The sequence below is a fragment of the Geotrypetes seraphini genome, chromosome 6, assembly GCF_902459505.1.
Source record: "Geotrypetes seraphini chromosome 6, aGeoSer1.1, whole genome shotgun sequence".
Lineage (NCBI taxonomy): Eukaryota > Metazoa > Chordata > Amphibia > Gymnophiona > Dermophiidae > Geotrypetes > Geotrypetes seraphini.
Window position 1 is genome coordinate 165,638,717 of NC_047089.1, and position 20,373 is coordinate 165,659,089.

Here is a 20,373-nt window from a genome sequence, read left to right on the forward strand (position 1 = left end):
CTGGATCGAGGACATATGCTAGATGTAATTTACTTGGATTTCAGCAAAGCCTTTGATACAGTTCCTCATAGGAGGCTGTTGAACAAACTTGAAGAGCTGAAGTTAGGACCCAAAGTGGTGAACTGGGTCAGAAACTGGCTGTCGGACAGACGCCAGTTAATGGTGGTGGTTAATGGAAGTCGCTCGAAGGAAGGAAAGGTGACTAGTGGAGTCCCTCAGGGTTCGGTGCTGGGGCCAATCCTGTTCAATATGTATGTGAGTGACATTGCTGAAGGGTTAGAAGGAAAAGTGTGCCTTTTTGCAGATGATACCAAGATTTGTAACAGAGTAGACACCGAAGAGGGAGTGGAAAATATGAAAAAGGATCTGCAAAAGTTAGAGGAATGGTCTAATGCCTGGCAACTAAAATTCAATGCAAAGAAATGCAGAATAATGCATTTGGGGATTAATAATAGGAAGGAACCGTATATGCTGGGAGGAGAGAAGCTGATATGCACGGACGGGGAGAGGGACCTTGGGGTGATAGTGTCCGAAGATCTAAAGGTGAAAAAAAAGTGTGACAAGGCAGTGGCTGCTGCCAGAAGGATGCTGGGCTGTATAAAGAGAGGCGTAGTCAGTAGAAGGAAGAAGGTGTTGATGCCCCTGTACAGGTCATTGGTGAGGCCCCACTTGGAGTATTGTGTTCAGTTTTGGAGACCGTATCTGGCGAAAGACGTAAGAAGACTTGAGGCGGTCCAGAGGAGGGCGACGAAAATGATAGGAGGTTTGCGCCAGAAGACGTATGAGGAGAGACTGGAAGCCCTGAATATGTATACCCTAGAGGAAAGGAGAGACAGGGGAGATATGATTCAGATGTTCAAATACTTGAAGGGTATTAACGTAGAACAAAATCTTTTCCAGAGAAAGGAAAATGGTAAAACCAGAGGACATAATTTGAGGTTGAGGGGTGGTAGATTCAGGGGCAATGTTAGGAAATTCTACTTTACGGAGAGGGTAGTGGATGCCTGGAATGCGCTCCCGAGAGAGGTGATAGAGAGTAAAACTGTGACTGAGTTCAAAGAAGCGTGGGATGAACACAGAGGATTTAGAATCAGAAAATAATATTAAATATTGAACTAAGGCCAGTACTGGGCAGACTTGCACGGTCTGTGTCTGTATATGGCCGTTTGGTGGAGGATGGGCTGGGGAGGACTTCAATGGCTGGGAGGGTGTAGATGGGCTGGAGTAAGTCTTAACAGAGATTTCGGCAGTTGAAACCCAAGCATAGTACCGGGTAAAGCTTTGGATTCTTGCCCAGAAATAGCTAAGAAGAAAAATTTAAAAAAAATTTAAATTGAATCAGGTTGGGCAGACTGGATGGACCATTTGGGTCTTTATCTGCCGTCATCTACTATGTTACTATGTTACTATGTCACCATAGCTCAAAGGCCTCAATTTTTCTTCTATCTGCTTTCATGACTGTCCATGTCTTACAGCCATAAGCCACAATTGGGAACACAATAGCAGTGATCAGTCTTTGTTTGATGGTGACTGAGATGTCCTTGCACTTCCATATTTGGTCCATGCTCACCATAGCTACACACCCTAGTGCTAGTCAATGCTAGATCTCTGCTGTCAAACCACCACTGTGATCAATGAGGGACCCAAGAAAACGACGCTGTCAACCATTTCTGTTTCTTCATTGTTGAGCTTTATGTGGACTTTCTTGTGGGCAGTAGTCATGATTTTGGTCTTCTTGATGTTCAGGTAAAGTCTCATTTTCTCGCTTTCTTATTTCAGCTTCAGGTTCAACTTCTTGAGGTCCTTCACCCTCTCTGCCATCAGGGTAGTATCATCTGCGTATCTCAGATTGCTGATGGTTCTTCCACCTATTTTACATTTAGGTGATATTTATAGAATCAGGGCCTAAATGAAAAGAGGGGTACTGGATTTTAATAGAATTATGTGGTAAGCCACCTATGTTTGCCCTTACATAATACAGTAGTCTCAATTATCTAACCTTTGCTAATTCAACCATCCAGTGTATCCAACAGACCTCCCCCTGGTGATATCATTGTGTCACCGTTAAGAAGCATTCGGCTTCTCTTCCTGTTTTCCGGCTCACATACTGCACGGAAGTCATGCTTTGTTGAGCTGAGACAATGCTTTTCCAAGTTTCAAGTTTATTTAAAATTTGATTGATCGCCCAATCATATATTCAGGGCGATGCACAATTCTAAAAACAGTTTATAATAATATACAGGGGAACAAAAAGTTCATATAGCAAATACATGACTTTCAAGACATACAGAACCAGTAGGGTAAATGGGATAGAAGTACAATAATTGGAGGCAAATGAGACAATCAAGGAAAATTACAAAAGGAGGGTTTTTTGGTTTTGTTTTGTTGTTTTTAAGGTGTCTAGCAGTCAAATGCATCTTTAAAAAGAAAGCATTTTAACTGACTCTTAAATCTGGCAATATTTCTTTCTTCCCTTAAGTAGATTGGCAAGGAATTCTACAATTGAGGGGCCACAACTGAAAAATGTATTTTCTTCATGTATTTATAGTTTTAAGTGATGGAATGGTTAGCAATTTTTAGACCTGGGCCCCTGCTTTTCCAGTGAGGAAACCATTTTTTATCTGAGACCATGGTGCTTTTCAGTTGATACTCCATCATTCATCCCTCATCATATCCCTATTAAGAAGTGTGTTGGTTTTCTTCCAGTTTTCTGGCTTCATATGCTGCAAGAAAGCCATTTTTTAGTTGAGAGCTTGCTTTTTCTTTTTTTTTTATAATTTCAAGATTTAAATTACAAGAAAAGACACTTCTTGTTACAGCAAATCATTAGGAATAATGTTACTTCACATTATCGTTAAACTAAACAAAAATTATTAACATTCCTTAGACCACTGTTTTATGGGGGAGAGTTTGGCCTAAAAAATCAGAGAAGTTATTTTTAAATCACTGAAGAAAGTAAAATTTATAGAGAAACAGGCTTATTATAAACAATCTGCAATATAATTCTAATCACTCAGTTAGTAACAATTCTTTTTAGGTCCAGAAAAGCCTTCAACTTCTCGGGAAGGAAAAACACGTATTTGAGTGTACTTCACAATACACGGGTAAGCTAACAAAAACGACACGCCTAGAGACTTACGTCTCTTGTCTTAAGGCCAAAAATTGCTTTCTCCATTCTTGGGTTGATTTTGTAACATCCTGGTATGCCCATATCTGCTTCCCATGAAACAAATTTTTTGAGGATCTAAAGTACTGTTTCATGAATGCGTCCAAATTTTGGTGGAAGACAAAAGAAGCTAGAAGTGTCATTCTGAGTGCTGTATCTGATATGGACTCCTCCAGGATTTCAGTTAGGTTTTGCAAATCCAACTGAGTACCTTGATTATTTTCCCTTTCCAAGGCTTCTCGGTCTTGTTTGAAGTTGAAGGAAGGTAGTAAATCTTATTCAATGGAGGAATATAGTCCGAGGTATAATTTAACACTTCCACACGGTAATTTTTGAACATGTCATAGGGGGATATCCTGGAAGACTTGGGAAAATTAAGTATTCTTACATTCAGGCGCCTATCAAAATTCTCAATATTTTCAATTTTCCTCTGCAAAACCATACTATCTTTTATAGCCATATTCTTAAACTCTTGTAGGGACTGCATCTCTTTCTGCATTTCGTAATTGTGGTCTTTCTCTCAATGTTAGTTTGTTCTAAAGTCTTAGATATCACTTCAAGTTTTCCCCCCAGAGCCTTAACCTCATTAAATGTTTTCAAGGTTATAACATCCAGCCTCTGGAGCACCTTCCAAATTGTTTCCAAAGTCACCTCACTAGAGGGGGGGGGGGGTCAATTTCCCTATGATAGTCTCCATCGGTGGAAGCTCATCCGCCATTGCTACCTCCTCTGCAGGAGCACTAGCTGCCTGCAGAGGAGCCGGCAGCCTGAGTTCCTACTTTCGCGGTGACGACTTCAGTCAGACAGGGAGGTGCTACTGGAAACGGGGCACCAGCGAGATCTCATGCCTCTGCAGGATTAGACCTTCTCTGCTGTCTCTCGCTGCAAGGCTTCCTTTGCCCCTTTGAGAGTAGATCACAGGCAAAAAAATGCTCTTTTGGGTGCTGTCATAATGGTTGTGAGGGCATTGAAGAGGCTGGTGCCCTCTCAGTCCCCTTCCATTTATGCAGCATATTGCTGAGAAGAAAAAACGCCAACAGCACAGGAGCATGATCTTAAAGTTAGCCGGTAAGTGCTGCCATCTTGGCCACTCCCCGAGAGCTTGCTTTTTCAGTAAAGTATATACAGTAATTTTTTAATCTGGGACCCTGTTTTTTCAGCAAGGGAACTGTTTTTGATCTGAGGCGCTGCTTCTAACAATGCTTGTTGAGCATCTGATTGAGGTAAAGGAAGTGTTAAAGAAAGTGAATAAAGATATTTTGACCTGAGACCTTGCTTTTAGACCTGTTTTGTCTGTAAACTTGGCGTGTAGAGAGAGTCCAGTTTCAGTTCTTCTGTCTTGAGATTTGCTCCAGACTTGCTCCTCTGAAAGGGAGCAGTAATTTTTGGACCTGACCACTGGTGCTCTGCAAAGGCAACACTATTTGACCTGAAAACCTGCTTTTCCTGCCAGGGAACCATGATTTTTTTTTTATGTTCAATGTTTTTATTGGTTTGAAATCAACAGTGATAAAAAAGATACAACACTGAATCATGGATACATCAAAGATAACTAGTGTCAACTACATCCAAAATAAGAGAGAAAAGAAAAGAAATAAAAGAACAATCCAGGAATTTAGGGATCCACAATATTCATGTATAAACACATATGTAGATAGATGAGAAAAGTATGCCATCACCTGAACGACAATATGTAATATAATATGCAGAGAGGGAAATCCTATGGTAACTATTAATAATGAATCAACTCAAGGATCGTTATTCAGAGATCCAGTGAAACTCTAGCATTTACATGTTATCCTAGAGATGAACAGTATTCATGCAAAAGGTCCCACACCTTCTGATATTGTGAAGCGAGCCATTTCTCTCTGCAAAGATTCTCTCATATTTTGCTATTAGGCAAACATTAGACCACCAAGCTGTATAACTCACATTAGGGAAATTCTTCCAGTTGGACAGAATAGTTCTTAAAGCCAGTAGCAATAAGCCTTTCAGAAGAATCACAACGGAGTCACTGATCGTTGATGTAAGACCTAAGTCACCAAATATTACTATGGACAGTGTGAGAGTTTCATCAATGTGAAGAATGCCACAATTTGTTGCCAGAATCTCTGCAGTGCAGAGCAGCTAAAAAGTATGTGATCCAGTGTGCCCACGTCATCTTTACAAGACCAATACTTGTTTTGAGAGATATCTGAAATTTTGGAGAGGCGATAAGGAGTTTAGTAAGCACGATGTATGAAAAAGAAGGCCATTTGTGTCATAGCAGAAGAACCAAGCCATGCAGCGTACCATTGATCAACATCATGGGACAAGCCTGTGTCCTTATGCCAGACTTCTCTCAGGCCAGATGGTTGTTGGAATTTATGCAATTGAAGTAGCTTATACCAGGGAGCCATGTTTGATCTCAGACCATGGTAAGATTTTTGTGCACACAGAATTTTATGCAGTACTGTATGTACCCCTGTTCCTATTCCCGCTTGTTCATTTACATTTATAGCACTTTCTTTATTCTTACTGTCATTCTTAGATCTGTTCTGCCTGTGAAATTGGAGTGCAGAGATTTTCCAGTTTCAGTTCTGCTGTCTTCATGTCTGCTTCGCATTATTCTTGACTGGAGAAGACAAAGCAGTTAGCTTGAGAAATGGGGCTCCAATCATTCTCTGTGCAATTGTTCTTTTACATTTTGGAATGTACTTCTCAGTTCTGTTCTCATTGCCTGCTGTAGAAGACAGATCAATTGCTGCTGAACATGCAGTAGATGAAATTGTTAAAAGTCAATCGTAGCAAACTTGGAGTATGACTACCTTGCTTGGTTCTGTATTTCTGCCTGTTCTATATACATTAAGTATGTTTTCTGTGCATTTTTAAGGGCTTACCATTGTTGTACATATTATCTGATTTTTCACTTATCCGACAATGGGCCAATCCTATTCACGTCAGATTATCAAGACTTTACTGTAGTGCTTAGGGCATGTGCATGTTCTACTTCATCTATGCATGCTAGGCATGTATAACTGCAGGCATACAGTAACAGAGTTGCATTTTAAGTCCTTGACCTTCACTCCTAGCCCCTGAGATCAGGCCATTTCTCTCACATTAGTTGCTTCTTGTGACCCTGGGCAAGTCACTTATTCCTCCATTGCCCCAGGTATGCTAGGTAGATTGTGAGCCCGCCAGAACAAATAGTGAAAAATGCTTGAATACCTGAATAAGTTTATGTAAACTGTTCTGAGATCCCTTCAGAGAACAGTATAGAAAATAAAAATGCTTATACAACCTTCATTGATAAGTGGTATATAAATAATTAATAAACTTGGAAACCTGGATATTTTTTTAGCTGTATTATAGGGTACAAGCCTTGACTGAGTATACCTGTGGGATACCTGAAGGAAGTCAACAATCCTGCAGTGCCTGATGCTTTACAATGCAAAGACAATTCTAAGACTGGTGTTATAATTAAGGACATGTCCAGGCATACATGTCTGAATGAGATCTGTACCCTGGTATCAGCTGGTGCAATGCAAAGTACAAAAGTCCTCAGACCTAATGTCACAAAATGGGTTGAAGCCTTAAATTCTATGAAATGCAGCTATATTGACATCAAAAAACTGTGCAGAGCCAGAATTCTTAAATTATATCAAAGGCATTCTTGAGGTTTCGCCTGTCAATAATCTTCTGAAATGTTATCAGAACATGACTTTACTTTTAATGCCTGTGTGCGCCACATGATTTAGGCGCACCCATTGAGGCCAGCTAAAACCAGGCCTAAATGCCTGTGCCTAAGTTGTGTGTGTTTTGGACATATTTTACTGTATAACAATGCACATAACTTTTAGGAATGTCCAAGATATGCCTGCTTTTCAAATTCATGCTGCATTGTAACTACCAAATACTTTTTATTAGAATGGTGCTTTCTGAGTTGAGCGTATAATTTATAATTAGTGCCAGAGTCAATTAAGAGGTGTTAATTGGCATTTATCAGCACTGACTAGACAATTAATCGATAAAGTTGTGCTTGCACATGAGCTATACGCACCAATATGTGCACACAACCTTAGGTGGCATATACAGAATTTGGGCTAAGTAAATACATTTGTTATATCTTTTTATACATATGTGGTTTTAAGGTTCATTGGTACATAGATAAAGGAGTGAGAAATCAGGATTGCTTACAGGAGGTGTGTTTTCACTTACAGGTAATAATTCTAGAGTGTTAACAAAAATATTCTTTGCATGTACAACTCCTACAGTACCATAAAAACCTGACCCGTTGGCAGCCTTTGAAATGAAAACCACTGCTGTAAGTCATACTTTCAAATGGGAATCAAGCTTAAGAACAAAAGAACATAATGTCATACTGAGACAGACCGAAGGTCTATCAGACCCAGTATCTTGTTTCTAACAGTGGCCAATTCAAGTCATAAGTACCTGACAAGACCCTCCCCCCAAAATAAAATCTGTAGCAAACAAAAGTCATTATCACCTAAAAACAATGATTGGTGACTTCTGGGAAATAAGTTGATGCAGTGGCATAGTAATGGGGGGACAGTCTGCCCCAGGCGCCATCTTGGTGGTGATGCCAGCACCTATCCTCCTCTCTGCCCCCACCATACTTCCTGCCCCTCTCGCCGTGAACGTGCTCTCCTTCCCTCATACCTCTTTAATTTGCCTGACGCAAGCAGTATAGCAAACTTGCTGCCTGCTTTGGTGTCAGTTCTCTCTGACGTCACGTCTGGGTCCCGTGTCTAGGAAGTGACATCAGTGGGAGAGCCGACACGATGTGATGCTGCTCGTGTTGGGAAAATTAAAGAGATATGTGGGAAGAAAATGGGGGCACACACGCAGCTGGGGGTCGGGAAGGAGCAAGAGGGAGGGGTGCCACCGCCCAGGGCACCACTCACCCTCGCTAAACCACTGAGTTGATGGACTCAGTTTAATTCCAAATGGACAAATGTATACTTCCATATAAAACTTGAGATATGTGCAAGTTTTTGGTTTTTTTTTAATTCATTTGTTTTATTTCTCCCAATTATCAGGCATTTTCTTCAGTTCATTTTATACTTGGGTATGATTGTATGTGATGATCTAAAGGTGACCGAAGAGGTTGAAAAGTTGACGGTGAAAGTTAGAATGATGCTATAGAGAATAGGAACAGGTATGACCAATAGAAAAAAGGAGGTATTGATGCCCCTATATAAGACTCTGGTGAGACCTCATTTAGAATATTGTGTATAATTCTGAAGACCGCACTTTCTTTTTTTTTTTTTAAATTTTTATTTATAAATTTTCCATTCTTACAATGTTTGATTCATATATAATATTATCAATTATTACATATCAAAATTTTATCATTAATAATTCATATTATTTAAAATATAATATGATAAAGATTATACAATAACATATAGAATATAAATCCCTTTCCCTTTTTATATAATATGTTTCCATTAATTAATCAGTTCCCACCCCATTCATATATAATTTTTATCATTGTGCTAAGAAACTAATCATTAGAATAATTTGTCAATGGTTGCCAAATTTTCTTGAAATTAGGAAGATTTCCCTGTTGTAACGCTATTATTTTTTCCATTTTATAAATATGACAGACAGAATTCCACCAGAACGTATAATTTAATTTGGTATAATCTTTCCAATTTTGAGTGATTTGTTGCATGGCGACTCCTGTTAATATTAGTAATAGCTTATTATTGTTTGCTGAAATCGGACTCTTAGTTCTCATTGCAGTGACCGCACTTTCAAAAAGATAAAAAAATAATAGAATTGGTCCAGAGGAAGGCTACTAAAATGGTGTGTGGTCTTCATCATAAGGCATATGGGGACAGAGTTAAAGATCTCAACATGTATTCTTTGGAGGAAAGGCGGGAGAGAGGAGATATGATAGAGACGTTTAAATTCTTACGTGGTAAAAGGAAGCTCTGGAATGAGAGGTCATAGGTTGAAGTTAAGAGGTGATAGGCTCAGGAGAAATTTACAGAAATATTTTTTTTATAAAAACTGTGGTAGATGCCTGGAACAGTCTCCCATAAGAGGTGATGGAAACAGAGACTGTCTGAATTCAAGAAAGTGTTGGATAGGCAAGTTGGATCTCTTAGGGAGAAGAAGAGATAATGGTTACTGCAGATGGGCAGACTGGATGGGCCATTTGGCATTTATCTGCCATCATGTTTCTATGTTTCTATATTAATAGCTTTTCCACCTGCATTAGAATGTTTTAACACATGCAAATTGACTATACAGTATGCATGCTAATTTGGAGGTTAACATGCTCACTAAAATGTTTAAAATGTTTCAACAAACTAAATGGAAGTTAACAAATTCACATCCCTGCTTTTCAGTATTGGTCAACCTGGCACCATTATAATCATTAATTTATATAGGAAAAAAACTAAAAACATATTTTATAAAGTACTCTCATTGCTTGTGCATTGCTCAATGGACATGCTGTCCTTAACTCTATGACCTTCTCTTTTAAAAGTGCCCTTAAATTTCAACACTTCAATACATTTCTTTCATTATTAGTTCAGTAGATGTCAGCACAGCTCATCCATCAGTAAAATGAGCAACTCTTGAGAGAGCTCTACAATTAGCAGGGAGCAGCAGCACAAAGCCAAAAAAACCCCTAACAAAAAACCTAGGAAAAGATTTCAGGTAGTAATGAGAGAATCTTACACCCCCCCCCATTTTTTTTTTTTTTTTATCAAGCTGCACTAGAAGTTTTTAGCATGGGCTGGCGTGGTAAGTGCTCTGACGGTCATAGGGATTCTATGAGCATCGAAGCATTTACCGTGCCAACTCACACTAAAGGCCTCTAGTGCAGCTTTAGAAAAAGGACCCTTAATTACTTTTTAACCATCTGTCCTCTCTGAAACAACCTGCTCAAAGTTATACCTTCTTTCAGGCAGATGCACCTTCTAGGCATATTTTATAATAAACACATATATTTTGCAACCCTACTCTAGTTTCTGCTGACTTCTTTGCAATTCTATAATGGGGCACATCAAACATGGAAGAGACAGTCCCTGCTTGAAAGAGCTTACAATATAGTTATAACAGACAAATTGGACAAAAAGGTGCATCTATACACAGTGCTCAGGTGGGGAATTACAAAAGGAAGGATAAGACAGATGGATGCTTAGCAGATGGGTTGGAGTTAGGAATTGAACGCAGCTTCAAAGAAGTGGGCTTTGAGCATGGATTTGAATACTGGCAGAAACAGAACTTGATATACCAAGTCAGGCAGTGTTGTTTGCCATAGAGAAGAAGGGTACAGATAAGAGAGACTTACCCGAAGAGCAGAATTCCCAGGAAGGAGTATAGAAAAATACTAGAGACAAGAGATACTGGTGAACTGTGGAGTGAATATACTTATAGGTCAGTAAGAGGAGCTTGAACTGTATGCGAAAATGGATATGGAGCCAATGAAGTGACTTGAGGAGAGGGGTAATGTGGGCATAGCGACATTGACAGAATATGTGGCATGCAGCAGAGTTCTGAACAGATTGAAGGGGAGCGAAATGGTTTAGCAGAAGGCCAGTGAGAAGCAGGTTGCAGTACTCTAGGTGAGAGATGATGAGGGTATGGATGAGGGTCTTAGCAGTGCATTCAGAAAGGAAGGGTCAAATTTTAGTGATGTTAGCATCCAATTCTGTTATCTGGAGAAGTCTTAAATAAATATATGGACGAGGTATTACATTTATCCAAAGAGACAGCATCTCCTTTCTTGAAGGCCTATTACATTTCTTTCATCTAAAAATACATTAATTTTAGAAAATGGAGGAGTGTCTGCGGCTAAAAGAGATTTATCACAAGATAGTTTGGATCTAACAGGATTGCTGGAAAGTTCAAAGACAGATGTGATCTATTGTGCTACTCATTGCAACATTTATATTTCTTCAGGGCTGAGATCATATCTTGAGATCATATTCTGAGTATATGGGACATAAGATATGAGTTTTTCCAAATCTTACCAAGACAACTCAAGAGAGAAGAAAGATATTTCTAATATTGAGAGAGCGTGTTCAGTCATTGGGTGTTTCATTTCAGTTGTGATACCTGTGCAAATGTGTAGTGGTTATTTCTTCTAAAATATATGTGTGTGTTTTTTTATCCAATTGCAATTTCTGCTGGAAATGAACCCAAGTTGAGCTTCTGGAATTTACTTAGTAGGGGGATGTTTGAAATATGGTTCCTTTCTTCTCCTAATTCATTTACATAGTGCATCAAGGGCTTTTTCCTATTCTTGATTTTACTCTTGATTTGTGGATTGAGAAGCACATATTTTTCTGGGAAAGGATATATGTCTTTACTTTTGTAAATGCTCATTTCTGAAAAATGCTTTCAGAGTTTTGCTTATATTGCAATTATTAATATAAAAATATAAAAACTCCATTAATGAATGATTCTGATAGAGTAGGTCAAACAGATTTTTCCTTTGATCAGGAATAACATTTTCAAATGTCATATGCATTCACTTATTGAGGGATTCTTGACTGTGATGTATTTTATATTGTTACAGAAAATACACTAAAGGTAATGCTACTTAACAGTTTGAACTGAGGTCAAAATGGTTTTTCGGGGGTTTTTTTGACTGTTTTAACCTAACCAGTGTTTTCTATTTTTCCTAACCTTCATCAGATGTTTCTTGACATGCTGCAGACAAGCAAGCGCTAACAGCCTCATAGGAAGCGCTCAGTCGTGTGTTGGGATCCCTTTTTGGTTTAGGAGGAGGCTGTTTCCTTGGTGATGATAGGCAATTACTATCATCCATGCTGAACACCGAATGCAAGGAAGGGGATCTGATGGATGATCCAGTCACAGAGTGCACCAAGCCATCCACTGCCATGGGAACAGGCACGGAATTGGAATGAAAGTGCTTAAGCGTTCGACAGCCCACAAAACTGTCTTCAGGCGTTTTAGCACCCTTCTCTTCCACTCTGCAAAAACAACAGGAAGAATAAAAAAAAGATACATTATTTGTGTATTAACAATAAAGCTGTTCTTGCAAACATAATAGCTGCACTTTGGTACACAATTACCAAACACTGCTGTGCCTGAAGGATGTCTGTAGTGATCTAACAAACACAGTCAGATAAATTAGTTATCATGCTCCCTTTTCTTGCCTTGAGATTCATCAGAACATTAGACCTTTCCCACTGGAATGCAACTTGATTCAAGTACAGGCATTCGTCGACTTATGACCTATTGAAGTTACGACTGTTCGACTTTACGACGCGTTTACTACAGTTTCCCCCACCAGCTGTTAGCAGCCCCAGTCTCCCACACTCCCAAGTCTCGCTACGCAGCAGTAATAATATAAAGAGGAGGAGGCGCCACAACGAATGTTCACCACAAAGGGATTGTGCTGTGCTTGACTTAGAAAGTAAGAAAATGTTGATAAAATATTACTTTAAGATGATTACAATATCATTACCCAGTTTAATACAGTATTCTTACCTTAGTCTAGCATAGGCCGACTTACGTCCCAATCAACTTACGACCTGTCAGTCGGAACCAATTACGGTCGTAAGTTGACGAGTACCTGTAGTCTGATACTATAGGGGTGGGCAGGCCAAACATTTGGGGGATTGAAATTCAAAGCGATTTAACTGTCCAGAAGCAGCTCCTGGCTGGCTAAATCAACTATTTGTGGGTAACCACAAATTTTCAGCAGCGCTTAACCAGTTAGGGCCAGATTCTGTAATTGGTACCTAAAAAAAGATAGGTGCCTAAAGTTAGGCGGGCAATTTCATGGCGACGCCAGAAAGTATTTCTTCACCGAAAGGGTGGTTGATCATTGGAATGAAATTCCACTGCAGGTGATTAACGCCAGCAGCGTGCTAGATTTTAAAAAGAAATGGGATATGCATGTGGGATCTCTAGCGGGGTGAAGTCTGAGGGTGGGTCATTAGCATGGGCAGACTTGATGGGATATAGCCCTTTTCTGCCGTCATATTCTATGTTTCTATTGCGTGTCAATCACACTTACGCACCCATTACAGAATTGGGCCTAACTTAAAACTTAGGTGCGTGCAATGTAGGCCAGGGTTTTAAAGACCTACTTTAAAGGCGCCTAAGTCCTTTAGAAAATTGTGCCTAGAGGCGCCTTTCTCTATCCCTACTTTGGAGTGAGGCACTGCCAGGCGCCAAATGACAGATGCCTATCTTTTGTAGAATCGCACCTAAAAAGATTGGCGCCTGTCTCCCAATTAAATTTTATTTTTTTCAATTATGAGCTTGTTAAAAATCATTATTGAAGCCAATTTACTAATTAAGTAAGGCACCTAACTTTAGGTACCTATTTAGTTAGGCGTCTCTTATAGAATTTCCCCCTTAGTGCCGCAGAAAAACAACTAGTTAATGAAAACCGGCTATTTTGGGGGTGTTCCGGAGGCAGATTCAGTAGTTGGCCAGTTAAGTGCCAGTATTTAGCACTTAAACAGCCAGATTAGCCACATAAAAGTCAGTCTTATCTTTATACTGTAACCCATAGCTGGTTAAATGCTAAATCTTACACTTAATCTCCTATGTAGTAACAGGCTCTCAAATCTGTAGCACCCAGATAGGACCTGACATTGGGGGGCTCCTTTTATCAAGTCGCGCTAGCGGGGTTAACGCGTGCAACATTTCATCACGCATTAACCCCTGCGCTGGCCTAAAAACTACCGCCTGTTCAAGGCGGTATTACGCGCATTAAACCGCTAGCACAGCTTGATAAAAGGAGCCCTGAATTTCTGGGTTTAATGCAGGGACAGTCAGCAAAATGCTGATCACCACTGACAGAATATCTAACCGATGCTAACCGGTTTCTCTAACAGGTGCTGATATTTTAGGTTCCCAAACTCAGTACAAAATGCTGTTTTTAGCTGAGTTTCAAGATGCCTAAAAAAATCAGTACCGGAATCAAAACTCATTAGGCTGCCTAACACCATTATGGGAATGGCTAATGCCAGAAGTGGCGATAGGCGGCCTAAAGTGCCTATGGAGGCGAGATTCATATTAAAGGTAGATGCTGGAAATGTAGGTCTAGAAAACCCTGGCCTACATTTTCAGCACCTACTTTTGCTGGAGGCACAATTCTGTACCCGGCGCTGTCGCATGGTTGACAAGCGATTGACATGTGATCAGCGGCCGCTTTTAAGGTGCCACCGACAATGGCGCTGGTTACAGAACCCGGGCCTTTGTTTTTAGTATCCCATATAATTTATGGACTATTTAAAGTGTTTTATTTTATTTTATTTTTTTTAACTTTGGGTGCAGTGTCACCCATTGTATTCACTATTGAACAATAGTGCACACTATCCCCTGGATTTTATATAGTTTTCCAGAAATTGAGCATGCAAATTTGGGCACAGGTATCAGATCTAAGCACAAGCTAATAATTGAGCTGTTAACAATCAGTAATTGGTATTAATTGGTAGTCATTTGGATTTATTTGTTATTTGAATGTTCTAATGAATCCTGTTAATGTGTTTCATCTGTGTTATGTTGACATACTGAGTATTGTATATGAATATTCTTGCATGCTGCCTCTGTAAATGTTATAATGCCTCTGTATCATTCAATGGTGTGACTCACCTAGAGTATTGCATTGAGTTCGGTCGCCTTATCTCAAAAAAGATATAGTGGCACTAGAAAAGGTTCAAAGAATATCGACCAAGAAAAAGAAATGGCTGAGAGAAGATATGATTGAAGTCTACAAAATCCCGAGTGCTGTAGAATGGGTACAAGTGGATCAAATTTTTTTTACTGCATCAAGATTTACAAAGACTAGGGGACACTCAATGAAGTTACAGAGTAATGTTTTTAAAACCAATAGGAGGAAATATTTTTTTCACTCAGAGAATAGTTAAGCTCTGGAACGCATTGCCAGAGGTTGTGGTAAAAATGGATAGCATAGCTGGTTTAAAAAAAAAATTTGGACAAGTTCCTGGAGGAAAAGTCCATGGTCTGCTGTTGAGACAGACATGGGGGAAGCCACTGCTTGCCCTGGATCGGTGGCATGGAATGTTAATGCTATTTTTTGGTTTTTGCCAACTATAGCATTAACCAAGAGCAAATCATTGCTCTAACCCAGTAAAGCTATTCTTATGTTCTTATTCTGCTACCAGTTATATGAATGTTTTACTGTGCTATTTTAATATGTTTATTTCTGATTCAATATCAGGTCATTGGTTTTAGTAAAATTTGAATTGGTTATTTCCAGGTTACCTCATTGATTGCATTTTATGATTATCCTTGGTCTATTGTTACACTATTAAAACAATGTAAGATGTTGATGTCAAGCTATACTAGTTACACATTGCCTTGAGTGAATCTCACAAAACAACAAAAGAACCAAAGGTCCAACTTCGTCTGCAGTGAAAAAACAGACCAGAGAAAACAAACCAAAACTGCAGACTTGTACACGGTGCAGGCAAATTTTATTTTGACAAATAAATCTTAACTAAACACCTTTTACCAGACAGGGGACCCAACACGGTCCGTGTTTCGGACAACCTTCATCAGGGGTCCATGGTAATAAAGGTAAAAAGAAATATATCACAAAAAGAAGCCTGGAAAAATAGCGTTTGGTAGCACACCAGTGAATCTCTGAAATGCACTACAAGTTCGTCACTTGTAGTGCATTTCAGAGATTCACTGGTGTGCTACCAAACGCTATTTTTCCAGGCTTCTTTTTGTGATATATTTCTTTTTACCTTTATTACCATGGACCCCTGATGAAGGTTGTCCGAAACACGGACTGTGTTGGGTCCCCTGTCTGGTAAAAGGTTTTTAGTTAAGATTTATTTGTCAAAATAAAATTTGCCTGCACCGTGTACAAGTCTGCAGTTTTGGTTTGTTTTCTCTTGAGTGAATCTCTTCATAAAGGCAGTTAATAAAACCCAATAAATAAAATAAACATAACATTAGCATAAATTAAAATAAAATAAATAACTGTTAAGGTGCTGCATTAACTACTGTTGTTGTTGTTAGGTGTCATTGACTTGTGCTTGAGTCCTAGCGACTTGATGATTTACAGATCTAAAAAGAAAGCAGTTTTATGCTAGTCTGGTAAGGTCCTCCAGCATCATCCCCATAGTTGTTTTCAATGTGTCCAGCCATCTGATTGTAGGTTGCCCTCTTCGCCTGGTTCCTTTGATCTTCCCAAACATGATATCCTTTGCCATTTGGGCTTCGAGTGACATAGCCGGTTTGATCTCTTCCAGAATCGATTTGTTAGTTCTTCTGGCAGTCCACAGCATGCATAAAATCCCTGCCCAGCACCAAAGCTCAAATGAGTCAATCTTCTTTCTGTCTTGTTGCTGTAGTGTCCAGCTTTCGCATCCGTAACTGACCACTGAGAAAATGAGTGGGTGACAAGTCTGATCTTTGTTTGGAGTGTTACCTCCTTGCCTTTGAATACTTTGTCAAGAGCCTTCATTGATCAGCAACCAAGTGCTATACTGTGGTGTATTTCCTCTCTGCTAGTTGCTTCTTTGTTTACAAAAGAGCCGAGGAGATTAAAATCTTTTACAACAGGGGTGCCCAATAGGTCGATCGCGATCGACCGGTAGCTCGCCAAGGCAAAGTGAGTCGATCATCCAGGACTCACTTTGCCTTGGCGATCTATGAGGCCGATCAATCTTCCTCTCCCCGACGTCAATTCTGCCATCGGAGAGGAAGTTCGGGCCAGCCAATCGCTGCCTGACTGGGCGGAACTTCCCCTCTGACGGCAGAATTGACGTCGGGGAGAGGAAGATTGATCGGCCTGAAGCAAAGAGAGCATGGGGCAGCGTCGGCGTCGGGGCCTGTTATCCATTGGTGGTGTTTGGGTCCTTTTCCCCGATGGCAGCGGCAGTGGCAGTGGCTTGGCGAAGGGCAGGGAGAAAGAAAGAAAGGGGGCAGGCAGAGAGACAAAAGGAAAGAAGAGAAACAGAAAAAAAGAAAGGGGGCATGAAGAGAGAAAGAAAGAAAGGTCAGGGAGAGAGGAAGAAAAAGTTGGGGGAGGGAATGAGGTGTGGAGGAGAGGAAGCAAACAGGCTGAAAGAAAGATTGGATGCATAGTCAGAAGAAGAAAGTGCAACCAGAGACTCATGAAATCACCAGACAAGGTAGGAAAAATGATTTTATTTTAAATTTAGTGATCAAAATGTGTCTGAATTTATATCTGCTGTCTATATTTTACAATATGGTCCCCTTTTACTAAACCGCAATAGTGGTTTTTAGTGCAGGGAGCCTATGAGCGTCGAGAGCAGCGCTGGGCATTCAGTGCAGCTCCCTGCACTAAAAAATGCTATTGTGGTTTAGTAAAAAGGGAGGGGGTGGGTATTTGTCTATTTTTGTATGGTTGTTACTGAGGTGACAGTGCATAGAGTCATCTGCTTTGACCTCTTTGAAAAACCCCGGAATAGGAATAAGAACATAAGAACATAAGCAGTGCCTCCGCCTGGTCAGACCATAGGTCCATCCTGCCCGGCAGTCCGCTCCCACGGCGACCCAAACAGGTCACGACCTGTCTGAATCACCAGAAGGGGCTCCCTTGCCACCTTGGTTTCTCATTGAAGTCCTATCTTCCCATCGTAGTCCTAATCCTCTGGTCTTGCACATGCACGACCTGTTGGGTTTCTATACTTATTACCTGGTTAGATTTCTATACTTGTGTTACATCCCAGCTCCTCCCTCAGTATCCCACGATCCCTTTATCCCTCAGGAATGATAATTAACAATTCTATGCGTACAGTGTGCGTTATGTTTTTTTAAAATTTTATTGTTGGTAGATCATTTTGACTTGGTCATTTTAAAAGTAGCTCGCGAGTCAAAAAAGTGTGGTCACCCCTGTTTTACAACTTCTATTCTATCGTCTTCAAGCTCAAAATTATCATCATTTTCCATGTTCATGATCTTCGTCTTGCTTATGTTCAGTTCTAATTCCATGTTATGACTTTTGGCTTTGACTTTTCTCAGTCGATACAGCATGTCTTCTTTGCTGCTGGTGATGAGCATTGTATCATCTGCATAGCACAGGTTGTTTATATTTCGGCCACCAACTTTGAAATCGACACTATCTTCTTCCAGATTTGCTGTTGGTTTCACCATACAGGTTGAACAGATAAGGCGACAAGATGCATCCTTGCCTGACACCACATTTTATTGGAAACCAATCAGTGTTGCCGTATTCAGTTCTTACTGCAGCTTCTTGATTTTCATATAGGCTCTCTATCAGCTGAGTTATGTGCTTGGGTATTCCCTTTTGCATTAACTACTAACATGTCATATTTCTTATGTTCAACAACTAATAGAGCCTATTAAGAGGCTCCTAAGTGAACTAAGGGCTCCTTTTACTAAGTAGTGCTAGAAGTTTTTAGCATGGGCCGGCGAGGCATATGCTTTGATGCTCATAGAATTCCTATGAGCATCGGAGCATTTATTTCACTGGCCCACACTTAAAACCTCTAGTGCCATTTAGTAAAACCCAGCGTAAGCTAGCTAAAATTTGTTTGTTTTTTTAATTTTATAGACCTTTAATGAAAATATGTGAACTAATGTGCAGGTACATTTATTTTTCAAGAATTTCATAAACCTTTAATTTACAGTATAAATCTTTTTCTATGCCTGGTAGATCATCAGCACAACAGAAGTTCCACCACAGTAGGCATCCAGATGCCAGGTAATAAATGAAAAGTTGAGATGAAAGCTTTGTACTCTGTGGGTAATTTCTTTTTACTGTAGTGTTTAATTACATGGAAGGTATTTCTCCAGTATGCAATTACAGGCATATCTGAAACTAATTAACCAAAGATGTACAGTCATTTCTACATTAATAAAAGTCTGTTAGAAGAAATAATATATTTATTTGATGTGTAAACACAGGACAGTTAGAGGAGCTATTTCAAAGAAAATGCAATGAGATATTTATCTACTGTACTTTCTATGGAAAAATAAAAGTTAATGAATGAATGCATTATAGCGAGTAATAGGATTCGCCCATTACTGTGGTTTCCATCTTTTTGCTTGAGCAAGTTTGATTGTAAGATCTGAAAGGTACTGGGCAATACAGACAGAATAGAAAAGATGAGCGATTGACAGTATAATTATTTTTTATTGAAATAACAATAATAAAAGCAAACATTGCTCTTAAGACATTTAAAAAAATAGAAAAATAAAACCCCTATATAATATTAAACAGTAACGAAGAAACCTTATAATTATTTGTCTTGAGTCTATCCACAATCTAGGGAGCAAGTAAACAGTATGGAGAATCAGCAAAACTAGGAAAAAGAAACAAGAAATTATGACTAACACCACAACATATTTTAATCTCAGAAAACCAAGGGCATCTCACTAAAGGAAATATCAATAGGTACAACCACAGTCCTAGATAAATGCTGTCAGCTGTGAAAGATCAAAAAAATACATATCTAATACAGTATTTTGATAAATCACTATACATTTAACAAGGAATACAAAGTACATAAGAAGCCCCTAGCTGCATAGTTTTAGATCTTCACAACAACAACAAACACTCCAAATATGCCAAAATTCCTACTGTAGAAAAAACACAAAAAGGCAACCTAGTCACATCAAGGTTTGTGTGGGGGACGCTCAAGACGCCAAAATTGGCTCGCAGCTAACAAACCAAAATGGGGTGAATATAATATAGGGTGCTCTCAGTGTGAACCCTCAGTGATAGGAGCACAGCTCCGACACTTCACTTCTGGGTCAAGGCGGTAAGCCTCCACCCACACACCATCATTGAGCACCCTGAGTGTGCTGAAATTAAAGGGACCTGAGTCCACTAAATCAAACAAATCAAACAATCGAAGTGAGTAAATTAAACTCAACACAAACAACCTGAGCGACCCCCAAACAAACCCTGCCAGCCAGACCCCCCGACTCCCACAACAAAATCAAAAATCACCATGCAAAAATCAAATGAACACAATACTTATCTGAAACTATCTCACAAACTGAAAAACGCAAAAAACCGCGCCAGGAGAAGAGGTTCGACCGCGCTGGTTTCGGGAGGAGCCCTTCTTCAGGAACCTGACCCCCGACGGAACACGAACAAAGAGGTCGGCTGGAGGGCGGGGTGCCCGGGCGGAAGAGCATGCCGCTTAAAACGGATCTGTGGGTGACGTCATGCACAAACCAATCAAACATACAACACTAACAACCAATCACACTCAGGGGCGAGAACACGCCCA

General features: G+C 39.8%; 1 protein-coding gene across 4 annotated transcripts in view; it reads right to left on the bottom strand.

Annotated features, from left to right (window-relative positions):
• MYO16 (myosin XVI) overlaps positions 1-20,373 on the bottom strand; it is a 709,054-nt gene that overhangs the window by 59,693 nt on the left and 628,988 nt on the right. For all 4 annotated transcript variants that reach the window (XM_033949922.1, XM_033949923.1, XM_033949921.1 and 1 more), the window contains one exon: positions 11,816-12,123. In XM_033949922.1, coding sequence (XP_033805813.1) covers positions 11,816-12,123 — 308 coding nt within the window. The remainder of the gene's footprint in view (positions 1-11,815; positions 12,124-20,373) is intronic.